This window comes from Hippocampus comes, unplaced genomic scaffold (assembly GCF_001891065.2).
Source record: "Hippocampus comes isolate QL1 unplaced genomic scaffold, H_comes_QL1_v1.1 scaffold326, whole genome shotgun sequence".
NCBI lineage: Eukaryota > Metazoa > Chordata > Actinopteri > Syngnathiformes > Syngnathidae > Hippocampus > Hippocampus comes.
The window spans coordinates 1,545,172-1,563,273 of record NW_017805930.1 but is presented as its reverse complement, the minus strand read 5'-3'; the positions used below and the strand labels follow the sequence as shown (position 1 = coordinate 1,563,273).

General features: G+C 43.9%; 1 protein-coding gene across 2 annotated transcripts; it reads left to right on the top strand.

Annotated features, from left to right (window-relative positions):
- The first annotated feature begins 123 nt into the window (after positions 1-123).
- LOC109527762 (myosin-4-like) lies at positions 124-17,010 on the top strand. 2 transcript variants are annotated; one of them, XM_019889852.1, is made up of 39 exons: positions 124-437; positions 1,242-1,462; positions 1,938-2,081; positions 2,270-2,426; positions 2,608-2,635; positions 2,720-2,834; positions 2,911-3,003; positions 3,374-3,437; positions 3,699-3,797; positions 3,866-3,969; positions 4,065-4,203; positions 4,285-4,403; positions 4,480-4,629; positions 5,251-5,421; positions 5,814-6,120; positions 6,196-6,263; positions 6,701-6,788; positions 6,848-6,965; positions 7,690-7,813; positions 7,883-8,019; positions 8,258-8,513; positions 8,897-9,139; positions 9,223-9,399; positions 9,478-9,623; positions 9,979-10,069; positions 10,400-10,789; positions 10,861-10,987; positions 11,507-11,625; positions 11,868-12,064; positions 12,807-12,990; positions 13,396-13,561; positions 13,647-13,771; positions 13,876-14,184; positions 14,554-14,757; positions 15,233-15,358; positions 15,432-15,602; positions 15,737-15,841; positions 15,921-16,016; positions 16,080-17,010. In XM_019889852.1, the coding sequence occupies exons 2-39, from the start codon at positions 1,262-1,264 to the stop codon at positions 16,233-16,235; spliced, it is 5,814 nt and encodes a 1,937-aa protein (XP_019745411.1). In that variant the 5' UTR covers positions 124-437; positions 1,242-1,261; the 3' UTR covers positions 16,236-17,010. The 2 variants fall into 2 exon arrangements, with proteins under 2 accessions (XP_019745411.1, XP_019745410.1); XM_019889851.1 differs by having other exon boundaries at positions 5,814-6,263.
- Positions 17,011-18,102: the final 1,092 nt, after the last annotated feature.

Genomic DNA, 18,102 nt, shown 5'->3' with positions numbered 1-18,102 from the left:
TGACATCAGGCAGATGACCAACATATTCAGACGATGGTCTTTGGGCGGATTAGGCCAATCAGAAGGCGACGGCATGAGCAAATAGTGAATAACCGCTGGCCACCAGGCCAGCTTCTCCGTCTGGCTTTCACAGTGACGCCCCGAACGATGGCTTAATCCATCGTGAGCCTCCCAAATGAGGCCTGTAAGCCGGCGCCCTGGAGTGTTCATTGCTTTTTAATGCGGGGTGCAGAGGGTTAAAGTGCTTAAAAGGGACACACACCGGCTAAACTTAGAGAAAAATCACATAGTTGTGCTCCAAAAATAGCAGGGGAAGGCTGACAAAGAGGTGAGGATCCCGTATAAAAGCGGCCCCGCGTGTGATCCACCGGCGACTGTCGGCAGCGCGTGGTTATCACCTTCACGACTTCTTAAAGACTTCGGCTGACATCGGTCGCGTGAGTATGACATCATATGGTTTAGATATTTTGGAGTGAAGTCGAGTTTCCTTCTCATGTGGAACAAATGGCTCTTCGAGGAATACAGTCGTCCCTTGCCATATCGCGGTTGACTTTTTGTAGATTCACCATATCGCGGATTCTTAAATTGTACATACCTATCGCAGGTTTTACACTAGCTCACGGATTCTTTGCTTATCAGTTTCCTGCATGGACTAATGTTACTGCAGACCCAGGCACTAATAGGTGCAAGCCAGAATGGAAGAGTGTCGAGAAAACAGAGAATGTCCAGAATTTGGGTTCATTTCACACTTCGCAAAAGAAGATAGAATGCAACAACACTACTGCAAAGCAGTACACTACACTAAAGTTAACATCGCTAATTTAACACACTTCGTTAAAATGGATGGTAACTGAACTAAGGTTAAGAAAATCAACACAAAACGAGCACATTCACATACCTGACACCCAGAGGCACTCACACTGGCTACCAGTTAGCCACATAGCAGCCTGTTGCTATCCAGAGCCAACAATTCTACACTTTCACTCGCTGACCCCGACGTCACTCACCAGGCTAGACCCTGCCTTTCAAAGCACACAGATGTGCAAAGTCACAGATGCTACACAAGGATGTCAACCCCAAGTAGTCAAAAATAAGACCTGCACGTGACATGCATGTTTAATCTTCGTGTTATGTTAAGTGTAAAACTACTGGAGCGCATTTCATGTTCACCCTGAAATTTCAAACAAAATCTCAAATTCTTATGAACAGTGTCTAAAACGTTTTCCCTCTTGCTGATCCAGCAAGCATCCCGAGAGAGAAGATGAGCGACGCCGAGATGCAAGTATTTGGGGTGGCGGCCCCCTACTTGCGCAAAACTGAGCGGGAACGAATCGCGGCCCAGAACGCGCCGTTCGATGCCAAGGCGGCCGTCTTCGTGCCCGACCCCAAGCACGAGTACGCCAAGGGCAAGATCAAGAGCCAAAACGGCGGCAGCGTCACCGTGGAGATTGACGGCGGCAGGGTGGGACAATTAGGGGGTTTTAGCCCCTTCCCTAACCATGTGTTGTTTTTCAGTATGTGCTATGGCATAGGTGTCAAAATCAAGGCCCGGGGACCAGATGTGGCCTGCCACATCATTTTGAGTGGCCCGCGAATGCAAATCAAAGATGACAACTTCCATGATGCTTGCTAAAATCTGTACCAAAAGTTCAAATTTTCATATGTAATAAATCAGTGACATATTGTTAGCATTTTCTTGTTACCAAACCTCTCATAAAAGTTACTTCAACAATCGTTGAATCAAACGTAATTCTTGACTTCTTTATATCGTTTCGGTATTCACGGCCCTCCAAGGGGATCAGTAATTATAATGTGGCCCGTGACAAAAATGAGTTTGACACCCCTGTGCTATGGCAACCAGTCGGTGTTTGTCAATATATGCCCTTGTTATAAAATCCATTCCAGAAAGTGTCTCAAGAGTGCCTCGTTGTGTTCAGGTGGTGACAGTACACCCGGACGATCTTTGGCCTATGAACCCGCCAAAGTTCGACAAGATCGAAGACATGGCTCGTTTGACACACCTCCACGAGCCGGCGGTGCTTTTCAATCTCAAGGAGCGATACGCCGCCTGGATGATTTATGTGAGGACGAGTGGCGCATTTATTCAATATGCAGCTGAAAAGTCCACATACTAGCACACTCTTCATCCTCACTAGTAATGGAATTCAGTGTACGAGAAATGCACCTTAAGATGGACATCAAGAATCTCAAATTAACGTAACGAACTGCTAACAGAGTGCTCATGTTTTGTCTTCTCATTATTCTCCAGACGTATTCTGGTCTTTTCTGCGTGACCGTCAATCCCTACAAGTGGTTGCCCGTCTACAACCCCGAAGTGGTAGCAGCATATCGCGGCAGGAAGCGTCAGGAAGCCCCCCCACACATCTTCTCCATTTCGGACAATGCTTACCAATATATGTTGACAGGTGAACTCCAAAGACACATATTGCAGACTATACAGTGAGCTCCCGCTATATCATGTTTTAGCATTTGCGGCAATACTCCATCTGAGGCATTTCACCTTGTGTCTTAAAGTTAGTCTAGTGGAGTTTGGTTAGGTGTAATGACTTGGTTTAGTTAGTTGAACCATATCCTTTATATTTACAGATCGAGAGAATCAATCCATCCTCATCACGTGAGTTACACACAACATTGCCAATCCTCTTTTCTAAAAATGTCCCACTTGCTCACTTCTGATGGCGTGCTCATTGTCTCTTAGAGGCGAATCCGGTGCGGGCAAGACGGTCAACACCAAACGAGTGATCCAGTACTTTGCAACAATTGCATCAGTGGGAGACTCCAGCAAAAAGCAGCAACTTCCTGACAAAGTGCAGGTGAAGCCCGTTGAAGTTTCCACATAGAGTAAGCATGTTCAAGAACGTGGGATGAGTTTGATGTCCTCACTGCCAGGGAACGCTAGAGGATCAAATCATCCAAGCCAATCCTCTGCTGGAAGCTTTTGGGAATGCCAAGACCGTGAGGAATGACAACTCTTCCCGATTTGTGAGCTCCGACTCCACCTGTTTCATCTGGGTCCTGTCAGAATGTGACTCTAATCTTCAATAATGACAGTAACCTTTCATTTGTCTACACTACACATATTCAATTAGTATGGAAGTGTCTCTGCGCCATTTGAAATGGCATCTCTCATGCAGTTCTTTTCAACATCGAATTTATCAGTTTTGAAAAAGAGAACTATATCTAATCCAAATCTATCTAAAAAAAAATCCAAACCTAAAATCCGTCTAAAGAAAAAGAAGACTGTAAAAACATACATTGAAATCCAAAGTCAAGTGGCACAGATATCTTTCCACAGATCACAAACATCACAAGCAATGACAGCAAAGCAAAATGATTTTGAATCTTTGTGCAGGGGAAATTTATCCGCATCCACTTTGGTACGAAGGGCAAGTTGGCTTCAGCTGATATCGAAACATGTACGTTTTTGCTTTTATTGTTGATAAAGTGTAATACAGTCAATCCCCTTTCACTGCTAGCTTAATGCTAACAAATCCTGCAACACCCACTAGTCGGGTTAATTTACAATAAATCAACAAAGATGTTATGGTGGTTCGAACCCCTCAAACAACTGCTACTTTAACACACATGGAGCACATGCACATACAAACAGAGCATGTGGTTCAGTGGACAAAAGGAGAAACAAGTGACCTTGTTTTTTGTTCGCATGTCCGATTTAGATCTATTGGAGAAATCCCGGGTGACCTTCCAGCTGCCGGCAGAGAGGAGCTACCACATTTTCTACCAGATCATCTCCAACAAGAAGCCTGATCTCATTAGTAAAAACTGACATTGGATGATAAGCTGTGATCGGGTGAAGATCACATTGCTGTCATTTGTCTTTCAGAGATGCTGCTGATCACGTCCAATCCTTTCGACTATCCCTTCATTAGCCAAGGCGAGATCTGCGTGCTGAGCATCAATGACGCAGACGAGCTAATGGCCACGGATGTCAGTTTGGAAACTTTCTTCTATGCACTTTTAGTCAAGCGCCAGATGTTAACCAATAGAATTATACGGCCAAAACTTAATGCCATCTCCCTCAGAGTGCCATTGACATCCTGGGCTTCAACGCTGAGGAGAAGCTTGGCATCTACAAGCTGACTGGAGCTGTGATGCATAACGGGAACATGAAGTTCAAGCAGAAGCAGCGCGAGGAACAAGCTGAACCTGACGGCACTGAGGGTAAATTGTGACAAAGAGTTCTTCCATCAGAAGAATGCCAAAAGACCATGTGATTATGGCATGTAATCTCTCATCCCACAGTGGCTGACAAAGTTGCCTACCTCATGGGGTTGAACTCCGCTGACCTGCTCAAGGCTCTTTGCAATCCCAGAGTGAAGGTCGGCAATGAGTATGTCACCAAAGGCCAGACGCCTCAACAGGTACAATTCTATAGGCTCTCCATGTAAAACTACTGCTACTAACCCACCTGGACCGATACCCTGCCATGGTTCTCAGGTGAACAACGCTATGGGCGCCCTGTCCAAAGCTGTGTATGAGAAGCTCTTCCTGTGGATGGTCACCAGGGTCAACCAGCAGCTTGATACCAAACTCCCTAGGCAACATTTTATTGGCGTGTTGGATATCGCAGGATTTGAAATTTTTGAGGTAACCACATACACTCCTCTGTGTAACACATCAAACCACAATTCACCATGATGTCACATGTTCTTCAAGGTGGCAAAAGCCAAAACGTTTTCTAATGCCACGACTAGTCAACAAACCCTTCCATGTCATCTGACCAATGCTAAGTCTTAGATAAAATGGGGGAAATGGCATTAACAAATGATGTCTTTAGTAGTGCGAGGGCATCTCATATTCACAAGGGAAATTTGTTTCAAAAGCCTTCTTCTCTATAACCGTCGTTTGAACATGGGCTGTTTAAGTTGACTCCATACTTAAAAATTCAAACTGTAGAAACATCTTGAGCAAAACAAGAAGAGTCCAATTGCCGCGATTCAACCATTGCGGATCACCATAATGATGAAAGCATATCTGGCGGGTATATCTGGCGGTGCAACCCCAAAGACAACATCATTTGTCACGGATTCAGTTTCAGATCACCAACAATGTTTTTGACCCTGATCTTGACAGTAGCAGTCTGAATTTCTTCAGGTCAGCGTTAGTCACTCATGTTCTGCCACCTGGAAGTATACCCCTGCCTCTAATTTACAAACATTCATCATTAGCCTATTCTCATTGTTGATGAAGTACTGCTGTTGAATTCAGATGAACAGCCTGGAGCAGCTGTGCATCAACTTCACCAACGAGAAGCTTCAGCAGTTCTTCAATCACCACATGTTTGTGCTGGAGCAAGAAGAGTACACCAAGGAAGGCATCGAATGGGAGTTCATTGACTTTGGCCTGGATCTGGCAGCCTGCATTGAGCTCATTGAGAAGGTCCATCACATGCTATCAGTTTGCTGTGTAACCCTCATGAGTTGTTTTTTATAACCCTTTCATGCACCCTGTAACCTGATAACATGATAAGCTGTCCACTGTAGTAACCACTGTACCTGAAAGGGTTAATTGTCTTACTTCCAAAGACTCCGTTGTACGAGTGCATCCTAAATGGTTTACCAGTGCGCTGAAATGTCTTAAAAGTAAGGACAAAGAGTGTACTAGCACATCATACTTATTTTTCACCTCTGTAAGAGAGGAAGCGCTACTGAACTGTCAAAATAAACCAAAAGACATCTGAAATAGTGTGATCGCCAAAGTATTCCAGTAACCCCGTTACATCTACATAACAGGAACATGTCAATGAATCTTGTCAACTTTCCATCATGCAGCCCATGGGCATTTTCTCCATTTTGGAGGAGGAGTGCATGTTTCCAAAGGCCACAGACATGTCCTTCAAGAGCAAACTTTACGACCAACACCAGAGCAAGAACAGCATCTTCCAGAAGCCCAAACCTTCCAAAGGAAAGTCCGAGGCTCATTTCTCACTGATGCACTATGCCGGCACGGTGGACTACAACCTCAGTGGCTGGCTGGAGAAGAACAAGGACCCGCTGAACGACACTGTGGTGCAATTGTACCAAAAATCATCCGTTAAGCTGCTCTCTCAGCTCTTTGCAACATACGCCTCAGCGGACGGTCAGTTCTCTGCCAGTGCATCACAAAAACATTCCAACCAAAACACTCTAATTCATCGTTTGTTTGTCATCGTAGCTGATGGATGCAAGAAAAGCTCCAAGAAAAAGGCTTCATCTTTCCAGACAGTCTCTGCACTTTTCAGGGTAATATGAGTTTCGGAGAAAGACTCTAGTAGAAAACAAAAAACTGATGTGGCGGTACCTTGACTTTTACAAATGCCGCTGTTTAAAAGCTTTTCAAGTTTTGAGCTGTTGCTTGGGCAATTTATTTGCTGTGTGTTGCAAGCCAAAGTTTGTATTACGAGTGAGCTTCAGATTGGCTGCCGCTTGAATGAAGTGTAATGAAGTTTGGAGCAATTAAAGTACTGGAATGCCCTCAAAGGAGAGCCACAGTCGCCGATGCACTTTCAGGTTAGTGTTTAACAGGGTTCAAACTTGGCCACAGAATGAATTCACCTCGCAAGTCAAGGTACCACTATAATTTGATAATCAGTTCATCGATTTTCTGTGCTGAAAATTGTTCACTAAAAATCAATTTAGTTAATCACATTTTTTTTGTCTTTGTTACTGACGTCTTGCAGGAGAATCTCAACAAGCTGATGGCCAACCTCAGGTCCACACATCCACACTTCGTCAGGTGCATCATCCCCAATGAGACAAAGACTCCCGGTAAGGACTATTAAATTATTTCAGTGTGAAGACAAGCTCACACTGGGATTGTCTCACAGGGGCGATGGACCATCATCTGGTTCTGCATCAGCTTCGCTGTAACGGTGTACTGGAAGGAATAAGGATCTGTCGGAAGGGATTTCCCAGTAGAATCCTTTATGGAGACTTCAGACAGAGGTAGCAAATCTGTTCATGTGACATGATCATATACCCCCGCCCCGTTTATCGTACCTTCCACCACACAAGAGACTGTTGTTGGCGGACAGATGCCTCACTCCCAAGCCTTTTTAACCCTTGTCGTTTTTTTCTCCCAAAAGAGTGCTACCATTCACGGGCGTGCCTCGAACTTAGGATATAAATAGTTGTTTCCACAGCACCAATCAGGCTAGATTTGTCCTATATGGGCTAGATGCATGAATTGAATAAGCCATTCGGCAAGCCCCCTCGCTGCCCATCTTTAAAACTTGTCTCAAAATTCATTTGTATTCTTTGGCTTTTGACTCCGCATGACTCAGACTTCATCTTAGTTTTCCTGTTTTGCACTTTCTACTGTCTTTGTCATTAATTTATTGTTTTATTGTTTATTGTTGTATATATGATATTTGCTCCATATACAGCACTTGGTATACAGTGGTGGTTGTTTTAAAGTGCTCTATAAATACAGTTGAGTTGGGTAGCAAAACAGTTACAATTGATTCATTGCACTGAGAATAGAACACAGACAATAAATGAGTACACCTTTTTAGGGGTGCATCACCATTGTGGATTTTTGCTATTCGCAGAAGGGCTGGGTCCCCTGCAAATAGCGGGTAAACACTGTACTGTAAAATCTCATGAAAAACAATCACGAAAACCTAAAAGCTCTGATATAGCGAGGGTGTTCACTGTACTTTTATGGCAGGTACAGGATTCTTAATGCCAGCGCCATCCCTGAGGGACAGTTCATGGACAGTAAGAAGGCGTCCGAGAAACTGCTGTCTTCCATTGACGTGGATCACGCCCAGTACAGATTTGGTCACACAAAGGTACTCATCCAAAAACTTTGCTAGTGGTTATTCTTTTGATCCTGTGATGATGCTCCAAGCTCCCTACAGGTCTTCTTCAAAGTGGGCCTTCTCGGTCTTCTTGAAGAGATGAGGGATGAGCGCCTGGCGGTCTTGATGACCCGCCTCCAGGCTGTGGCCAGAGGTTACGTCACCAGGCTGATGCTCAAGGAGATGGCAAAGAAAAGGTCTTTGAGAGAGACTCATTTCCCTGCTTATAAAAGTATTCAAAAGTGACAACAGAACAATCTGATCCTATAATGGTCACAGTGTGTCTTCAACTGAGACCATTTGTGAATGCTGCCCCCAAACGGCCACAATCTATAAACCTTGACCCTTACTGATGTAATAGTTAATGTTCATATCGATCCATGTAAAAAGTTTCAATTTTTTGCTCCTAAAATGTCCACGGTCTGCACTCTCCAGAGACTCCATTTTCATCGTCCAGTACAATATCCGCTCATTCATGAACGTGAAGAACTGGCCTTGGATGAGGCTCTTTTTCAAGATTAAACCTCTGCTGCGGTGCGCCGAGGCCGAGAAGGAGATGCAGAGTGCAAGAGAGGAAGTTTCACGCCTCAAGGAGGACTTGGCTAGGTCTGAGGCTCGTAGGAAAGAGCTGGAGGAGAAAACTGTGGGGCTCGTCCAGGAAAAGAATGACCTTCACCTTCAAATCCAAGCAGTATGTCAACACACAGCGATCATTTTGGGAAACATCTTAAGTGAAAGTCTTGAAGCTAGTGGAGGTTGACAGCAGAGCTGGGAGACTCCAGTCACATGACCCGCCTACGTTCAGACTTAAAGTTGCAAAATTTTAGGACTCGGGGCTTGCGAATGTAAAACCATAAGAAACTTCAGTTTGAATGTGCACCTGAGAAAGATTGTATGACTTGATTTATGACTTGCTTGGTATTTCGTGTGGACTCCTCTTAACTTGCTTATTTTTTGCCATAGAAACTTAGGACTTGTTTAAAACTTACAAAGTCATACTGGAAGTTACTTCCTCCCAACTCTGGTCGACAGTCACGCAAACAACATAAAGTCCAACTAAATCTCGCATCGCAGGAACGGGAGAACCTGTGTGATGCTGAGGAGAGGTGCGAAGATCTGATCAAAAGCAAGATTCATCTGGAAGCTAAAGTCAAAGAATTCTCAGAGAGGTTGGAAGAGGAAGAGGAGGTCAATGCGGACATTACAGCAAGGAGCCGAAAACTGGAGGATGAAACTTCTCTGCTCAAACGGGACATTGATGATCTGGAGCTGATCATTGCCAAAGTCGAGAGGGAGAAACATGCGATTGAAAATAAGGTTACCAATTCCACCGAAACACCACTGGAAAACACATCTTCCATGAAGCTTGCACCTCAGACATTTCTTCTTCTGTTTTATAGATCAAGAACTTGATGGAGGAGGTAACCATGCTGGAAGAGAACCTGATGAAGTCCTCCAAGGAGTATAAAGCCCTGCAGGAGGTTCACGAACAGATACGTCAAGACCTCCAGGCTGAGGAGGATAAAGTCAACGTTCTGATGAAGACAAAGATTAGGTTGGAGCAACAGGTTGACAATGTAGGTTTCACACAAATTCTGCAGGTCTGCTCCTTGTTGGTGTCTCAATGAGGTGCAGAGTAGTTTATTCTCCATCAGCTGGAGGGCTCACTGGAGCAGGAGAAGAAAGTGAGAGCTGACATAGAGAGATCCAGGAGAAAGCTGGAGGGCGACCTGAAGCTGAGTCAGGAGAATGTCATGGACTTGGAGAATGAGAGGCAGCAGATGGAGGAGAGACTCAACAAGTACAGTGTCTCATACAATATTCTTTATTATGAGAAGGAAGCTCTTGAGATATGCTCTCTCATTTTTGAGGGGATCCTCCAGATAACAACGTACAAAAAGGTCACAAATAATATCGTATTAAGGGTCACTGAGCTTAAAACATGGATACTGGGGGGGTGATATCTGACAATAACCACGTTTTTAGCAAAGACAGTATTTTTAAATAAATGAATCGAACTTTTCTTGGTAAATTATTTTATAAGTAAAGACATGACAGAAATGAACTGCATGTGCTGCTAGCAAAGCTAAACCAGTTGCCCACATGCCAGAGTCAGCTCCTTGCTGAAAAAACTCGACAAGTCTTTTATTTTACAGAAAGGATTTGGTAATCACAAATCTGCAGAACAAAGTGGAGGATGAGCAAGCCCTCGCCACTCAGCTGCAAAAGCAGATAAAAGAGCTCCAGGTGTGACTGCAAATAGTACACAAATAATGCTCACAAAAAGGTTGGGATATTAGGGGTGACATTTAAGGATGCATCTAAAGTGCACGATGACCTTTACAGGTGCACCTAATTTGACCAGCTCTTGCATGCATGTCATATTCAAGAACACATGGTGCAACAAGTACTGAAACATTGAACGGCTGTACATTCAAAAGTTAAGAGGCCGAACAAATGTTACATCTTAGCAACATTTTAATTTCACCCCGTACCTCATATTCCAAACTTGTTGTGAGTTGTGTCTTCTACAAGTGTTCATAATTGATTTAAGAGTAGACAAAAATTTTTCCGTAGGCTCGCATCGAGGAGCTGGAGGAAGAAACAGAATCAGAACGCTCCACCAGGGCTAAAATGGAGAAGCAGAGTTCGGATCTTTGCAGGGAGCTGGAGGAGATCAGCGAGAGGCTGGAGGAGGCCGGAGGAGCCACCACCGCTCAGGTGGAGATGAACAAGAAGCGTGAAACTGAGTTCCAGAGGCTGCGGCGTGACCTGGAGGAGGCCACACTACAGCATGAAGCTGTCACTGCGGCTCTGCGCAAGAAACAGGCGGATACAGTCGCACAGCTCGGAGAACAGATCGACAATCTGCAGAGAATCAAACAAAAGCTGGAGAAGGACAAAAGTGAACTGAAGATGGAGGTTGAGGACATGGCAAGCCACATGGAGATTGTTGTGAAAAGCAAGGTAAGCGACGGGGAGGAGGGTTATGGGACGTTTCCTGTGCTAGAAGATGCTCACAATGTCAAACATTCCAGTCCAACATGGAGAAAACCTGCCGCAACCTTGAAGAGCAAAGTAGCGAGTACAAGACCAAGGTGGATGAAACCCAGAGAGCACTCAGCGACTATGCCATCACCAACGCACGATTGCTGACAGAGAACGGTCAGTTTATGGCACAGGTGACAGAAGTATTCAGAAAAGTACAGATACTTGGGTTAAAAAAAAAAAAAAAGCACTCTGGTAAAAGTATTGATTCAACACCGACACTGACTCGCTTTTTGTACTTCAGCTAAATGAATAAATGCATTACTTTGGCACCATCTTGGTTCCAAGAAACTATGTTGAAGTGAGGTGAGGGTTTTCATTTAGCTTTGCCACCATATTGTAGCATCTATAGGCAATTATAAAACTTTTTGTGGGGGGACTGAATTACTTGCGGTTGACCTTCCCTCTCTCTATTTGCGTCTTCTTTTTGTTGTGTCGTCATCCACGCAGGATAAAGAAAGTAACAAGCCCATTTTGACATTGTGAAATAAGGAGTAGAAAGTATGATTAACTGTTCAAATAAACTAAACGTTTGTCAGAAAAATAAATACTCAAGTAAACTGCAGATACTTGAAAAACCTAATTTAGTAATAAGTACAGAATCCAAGTTGTGTTTTTTTTGGGGTGTTTTGGTAGGTGAACTTTCTCGGCTATTGGAAGAGAAGGAAACTGCGCTTAATTTGATGAACAGAAGCAAAGCAGCCTGCAGTCAACAGATTCAAGAGCTCAAGAGACTTTTGGATGAAGAAATTAAGGTCTGTCATATGGTGGTTTCAGTTGTGTTTTATTTTGGGCGGGCTGAACCAGAGTAATGGCATTTCAATTCATTTCAATTGTCAAAATTGAAAAAGTTATGCGCTTGGTCATGGAACGTATTAAACTCGGAAGTCAAGGTATCACTGTATATGTAAAATTGAAATGAGTTGCATATTGTAATCTGGAGTCAGTTTGGAGAAGGTACACAAGTGTGCTATTCGTTTTTTTGTTTTTTTTCCAGGAAAAAAATGCCCTGGCACACAGTTGTCAGTCTTCCCGCCACGACTGCGAGCTTCTGAGGGAACAATATGAGGAGGAACAAGAAGCGAAAGCCGAACTGCAGCGCTACCTCTCCAAGGCCAACAGTGACATGGCCCATTGGAGAAGCAAATACGAGACAGACGCCATACAGCGCACCGAAGAACTGGAGGAAGCCAAGTGAGTACCAGGCTTTACTTTTTCAAAGAATTTTAGGTTCTGACTTACACACTGCATTGTTGGCAGTGAGTTGCATTTGTTTCCAGTCAGGGTTGGACTCAGCCACATCTGCCCTTTGTCAACAATTCTGATCATGATCCTTATGGATAGAACTTAAAGGTGCAACCAAGGCGCTGAATGGGTCCAGTTTGATGGCCTTAGTATTATGTATTTTCTTTTTTTGTGTGGATGATGCGGTTTTGCTGGTTTCATCCAGCCGTTATCTTTAACTCTCGCTGGAGTGGTTCGCAACTGAGTGTGAAGCAGATGGAATGAGTACCAACATTTCCAAATCTAAGACCATGGTCCTCAGTCGGAAAAGGGTGAAACGCCCTCTCTGGGATGCTGATGAGACACTGCCCCAAGTGGAGGAGTTGAAGTATTAGCAAGTGAAGAAGGGGAAGATTGACAGGTGCATTGGAGCAGCATTTGTAGTACTGCCAACTGCATTGGTCTGTCGCAGTGAAGAAGCAGCTGAGCCAAAAGGCACAGCTCTCGATTTTACCAGTCGATTCATGTTCCCACCCTCACCTATGATCAAAAGCTGTGGGTTGTAATCGCAAAAACAAGAACATGGAAACAAGCTGCTGAAATTAGTTTCCTGTGCATGTTGTCCGGGGCTCTCTAACCTGGGATTAGAGTAAGAAAATGGATGGATTAATGCTTGGCTGTTCCTCTCCAACTATTCCTGCATGATCTACAGGAAGAGACTGGTCCAGCGGCTGCAGGAATCTGAGGAGTCGACAGAGATGGCAAATGCGAAAAGTGCATCCCTGGAGAAGACCAAGCAGAGGCTGCAGGTTGAGGTGGAGGACCTGGTTGTGGAGCTGGAAAGGGCAAATGCAGCCAATGCTTCCTTGGATAAGAAACAGAGAAACTTTGACAAGGTACATTATGTGGCCCTCTGGGGTGATGAAGACTTAAATGACAGACCTGGGCCGATAGTTAAGTTTTTTCTGTTACCTTCTTACTTCTTCTTGTTCTTTCGCATGAGATAATCTTTGGAGGAGGGATGTCAGGGCATTATTGGAAGATGAATATTAATTAGTGATGGTGTAAAGCTCCTCTGTTTAGAAAGGACCTCTCCAGTTTGACATCCAGTAGATGGTTTGGTTCACACCTCTTTTAAGCCACTGGTCTTTTTTGTGAATTTCAAGATTGCTGTCCTCAAAGGATTATCCGTTCTTTCTGATCGGCAGTAGGGAGACTCCTAAACACCAACAATTTAAAAAGAGATCAGTTGCCTCCATTCAACCTTTGCGGATAAGGCTGTTTAATTCCTAATGTTGTAGGTCCTGTCTGACTGGAAGCAGAAGTGTGAGGAGAGTCAGTCAGATCTGGAAGTGTCTCAGAGAGAATCCAGAGCACTGAGCACCGAACTCTTCAAACTAAAGAATTCATACGAAGAGGCTTTAGAGCACCTGGAGAGCATGAAGAGAGATAATAAAAACCTTCAACGTAAGAATAAAACACAACCACGGAATCATCTCATTCTTTCGTGTTGTGGAGATGTAGTGACGTTTACTCTTATTCTATCACTCAGAGGAGATCTCAGACATCAGCGAGAACATTGGACAATCGACAAAAATAATGCACCAGCTGGAGAAAGTTGCAAAGCAAGCTGAGCACGAGAAGAAAGACACTCAGACAGCACTCGAAGAGGTTGAGGTTTGTAGTTCCTTTTTCACTTTTAAGTTTAATCAGTACTATTTACCACTCTTTCTTTTTACACCAGAATGTGCTATTTGACTTAGCATCTGTTCTTCCTGTAGTCCTCTCTGGAACACGAGGAGACCAAAATCCTTCACCTTCAAATGGAGCTGAACCAGATCAAGTCAGAGGTTGACAGAAAAATGGTAGAGAAAGATGAAGAGATGGACCAGATGAAGAGGAACCACCAGAGAACCGTGGACACCCTGCAGAGTGCCCTGGAAGCCGAGACACGCAGCCGCAACGACACCCTCCGGCTGAAGAAGAAGATGGAAGGGGACATAAACGAGATGGAGATTCAGCTCGGCCACGCGAACCGACAAGCTTCTGAGGCCACGAAGCAAATGAGGAACTTGCAAACCCAGTTGAAGGTGTGCATGACAGTTTTGCTCACAGAAACACAAATAGAGCAGCACCTTGACTTCTGAGTTGAATCAGTTCCATAACTCCTTTTCCCCATTGAAAGCAATTTACATGTAACTGCCATTATAGTGATCTAAAACTATTTATAGGGGTTAGGGACCAAGTTCTGCAGTGAATAGCAATAATCTCAGACTGTTGTGTATTTGAACTATGCTCATAACTCAATGGTTAATTATATGTGTGAATTTTTGGCTCACAACAAATATCAAAAAATTGACCAAGCAATGGCGCGAAAAACTCATAAATTGGGCTAATTGTTAGTCAAGGTAACACCTCATTCAATGACTCGGCTGAGTAAATGATTGTGTATGCTCAAGGACACGCAAGTCCACCTGGATGAAGCTCTCCACAATCAGGAGGACATCAAGGACCAACTAGCCATCGCAGAACGCCGTAATGGCCTGATGACAGCCGAGATGGAGGAGGCGATGGCGGCTTTGGAGCAGGCGGAGAGAAGTCGTAAACTGGCTGAGCAGGAATTGAGGGATATTAGCGAGAGGACTCAGTTGCTACAGTCACAGGTGAGGGCACCAGACAATTATCTTCAATACTTATAGTCGCGTATTCACTTATGTCTACACCCACAAAAATTTCTTGAGGTACTGATGCTCAATTGTTAGGTGATGTTAAAATGTAAACAGCATAATAGAGAGGACTTTTTAAAAATATCATTTTTAACAGATTCAAGAAATCTATTGGTCCAATGATTGTCCTTTACTTCCCTTGGGACGAGAACCTTATCTTGGAACAAGTACTTTATTCGGAGTTAGAACCTTCTCTTGGGATAAGAACCTGGTCTCAGGAATAGAACCTTCATTTGACAGTTGCCCATTCTCTCAAGACAAGATCTTTCTCAGAAAGAGAAGAACCTTGTCTCAGGGCTGTTTAATTCATGAAAATTTCCAAAGACATCCACTTAATCTCACCTCAAAGCCAATATCCATAATTTTTTTTGTGAGTGGTGTAAGTAGAAGTCTGACCAATGTTATGATGCAGAATGCAGTTCTCCTGAACTCAAAAAGGAAGATGGAGAGCGAGCTGGCTCAGCTGCAATCAGAGATGGAGGACACAGTCCAGGAAGCAAAGAACACTGATGAGAAGGCCAAGAAAGCCTTCGCAGATGTACAGTAAATGTCGCCATCCTTCTGACATTGGCGCCAGGATATGATTTACAGCTGGCAATCACTTCACGCAGGCTGCCATGATGGCTGAGGACCTGAAGAAGGAGCAGGACACCATCGCGTACTTGGAGAGGATGAAAAAGAACCTGGAGGTGACAGTCAAGGACCTCCAGCAGCGTCTGGATGAGGCTGAAAGTCTTGCCATGAAAGGCGGGAAGAAAGCACTCCAGAAGATGGAGAACCGGGTAAGAAAATCGATACCACAAAAAAACAAACAGAACAAAACAACAAAGTATAGTTGACTGTTTTTCGGTGGAGAACCCTATCACCCATTATTTGCAGCCAAAATACAACGCAGATGAATGAATTTTTCTTTCAGGTCCACGAGTTGGAAAAGGAATTGGAGGCGGAGCAGAAACGTGGCGGCGAGGCCCTGAAAGGAGTCCGCAAATATGAGCGCAAGATTAAAGAGCTGACATTTCGGGTCAGAAGGTCACCGAGGGTGTCGAGTGGTAGGTCCAAAAAAAGTTAATAATTGTCATAATCTTCCTCATCTGTTCCAGGCAGATGAGGAGAAGAAGAACGCGGACAGACTTCAGGATCTGGTTGACAAGCTGCAGCTGAAAGTCAAAGCATACAAACGGCAGAGTGAGGAGGCGGTGAGTGGTCGTACTTCTCCTTAAACACAGAGTGTGAATACTTCTGCCACTTCTGGTCTTTAGGAGGAACAAACCAGCGTCCAGCAGGCCAAGTTCCGAAAGGTGCAGCGCGACTTGGAGGTGGCTGAGGAACGAGCAGATGTCGCCGAGTCGCAGTTGACTAAACTACGAGCAAAGAGCCGCGACATTGTCGGGAAAGTGGAGGAAAAAGATGCCTGATGTGCTAACTTTAACCAAATACAGGCCGAAACTGGCAAAACTGGCGTGTAATGCCGTGGTAAATTGACTTACTTGAGTTTTTCAAATCACGAGACGCATATTGGTTGACTCTCTTTGCTTTGTTTTGCAAGCTAGATTTTGATTTGCAAGTGAGCTTCAGGTGCACTGCTGCATGAGGGAGGTGACAAGAAATGGAACAGTGAAGGTCCTGTAATGCCACGCATGTGGGCAAGATGCAACAAACCCCAGTGCAGCTCTGCTTACCTTTTGACATGCTCGTGTTACACACAGTGTAAAATGGTGTGCAAGCGCTTATTATGTAAATCAGTAGACTTCATAAACATTAGCAAAATTAAGACAGGCTCGCTCACAGATACATTTCCAAAAATGCTCTGATAACTAAAGATTTACTTGGTTGCTTAATTTTCACACTTTCACGACTCCGGACACAACTACTGCACATACAAAAGTCACCTTTAGATATTATGTCCCCTGTAAGGCATTCAGATTGAAACTGTATTCATCTCAGTACACCGGCCATGTCAGAAAAGTTATCAGTCGCAAAATTGTCAGCAGATTAAAATGTTCATTTTTGATGTGGGCATCGTTTGCAGTGGTTGATGGACTGCATTGTATTTGTTTCTGCAACGGTACAAACTACAACAGCAAACGTGTTCACCATCCTTGTGCTCTCCACATTGAATAGACTCCACAAAGATGGAGACATTTTGCTGATGTTTATCTCCAATAAAGACTTTTACAGTGTACCAAGACTCTTGATATAACTGCCACTATATTGTTCTCTCTCTTCCTCCAAAGAGGCACAGAATGCTGGCTTCAAGCTCTTTATTTCTTACTTCCAATTGAAGTGTGCTGGAAAACTATCATATACAGTATAACAGCAGAGTACTAAGAACTGTATACTGAAACACCAACGTAAGGTCTACTAGCTAAATGCTAATATCATGTAATCATGTTCCATTTGTGCTATTTCAGTTGATTTTTTTCGTGAACGTGACAGCATCTGAAACTGAAGAAATTTCAATGAGTCAAATTGGAGAACTCATGGGAATTCAGAACTGTATGAGCTCAATGGTGGATGTTTTCCTCTGAAACCTGACAGAGAAGGATTTCCCAATGTGGCAGACCAAACAAAACAAAAGGGTGGATGAAATACGTTGAGAAATAATCAAGTTATACTGTTTCACTCTAATTTGAAGGTGTTTTTGGTCAGGATTTTTGACAGACGATATGAGACAAAAACGTTCCCCAAAAGGCAAATTTTCATCCAAGCTTCAAAATTCTTGGGCGTTGCACTTTGTTTGGTAATTCTAACCATCATTTTAGGCAAATCATGTCACAACGTTGCTATTTTAACCCACGTGGAACAGCAACACATACAAACAGCACATATAATAATACTCAACAAACATAGCGAAGGACAGCTTAAAAAGGGGTTGACTTCAGGTGAATTTACAAATATGTGCCATCACAGCATCATTAACACTACGTCTCAAGTACCAAAATGAAAGCGTGTGAGGAATCCCAGACGAAGAGTTAAAGTTACGGCCCAGCACCTGTGTCTGTCAGCGGGGAGCTGATGAGCGAGTGGCGACTGATGTTAACGTCCGAGATGAACAAGTAGAGGACAGATGCCGTCGAGTGACCTGTCAGCGTGCTCGCTGATGTCTGTTGGCCAGGAATAAGAACAGGCTGAGCGGCCTGGTGATCCCACGAGCGGACGCACAAACTTAAATGAAGTTGTTGGTTTTGTGGTGAAGTACTGTTTCCAGTACGTTTGTGGACGTTAGATTTGTTTTCATCCTGCACATAGCACATTTGATAAAGGTTCATTTTTGTACATTAT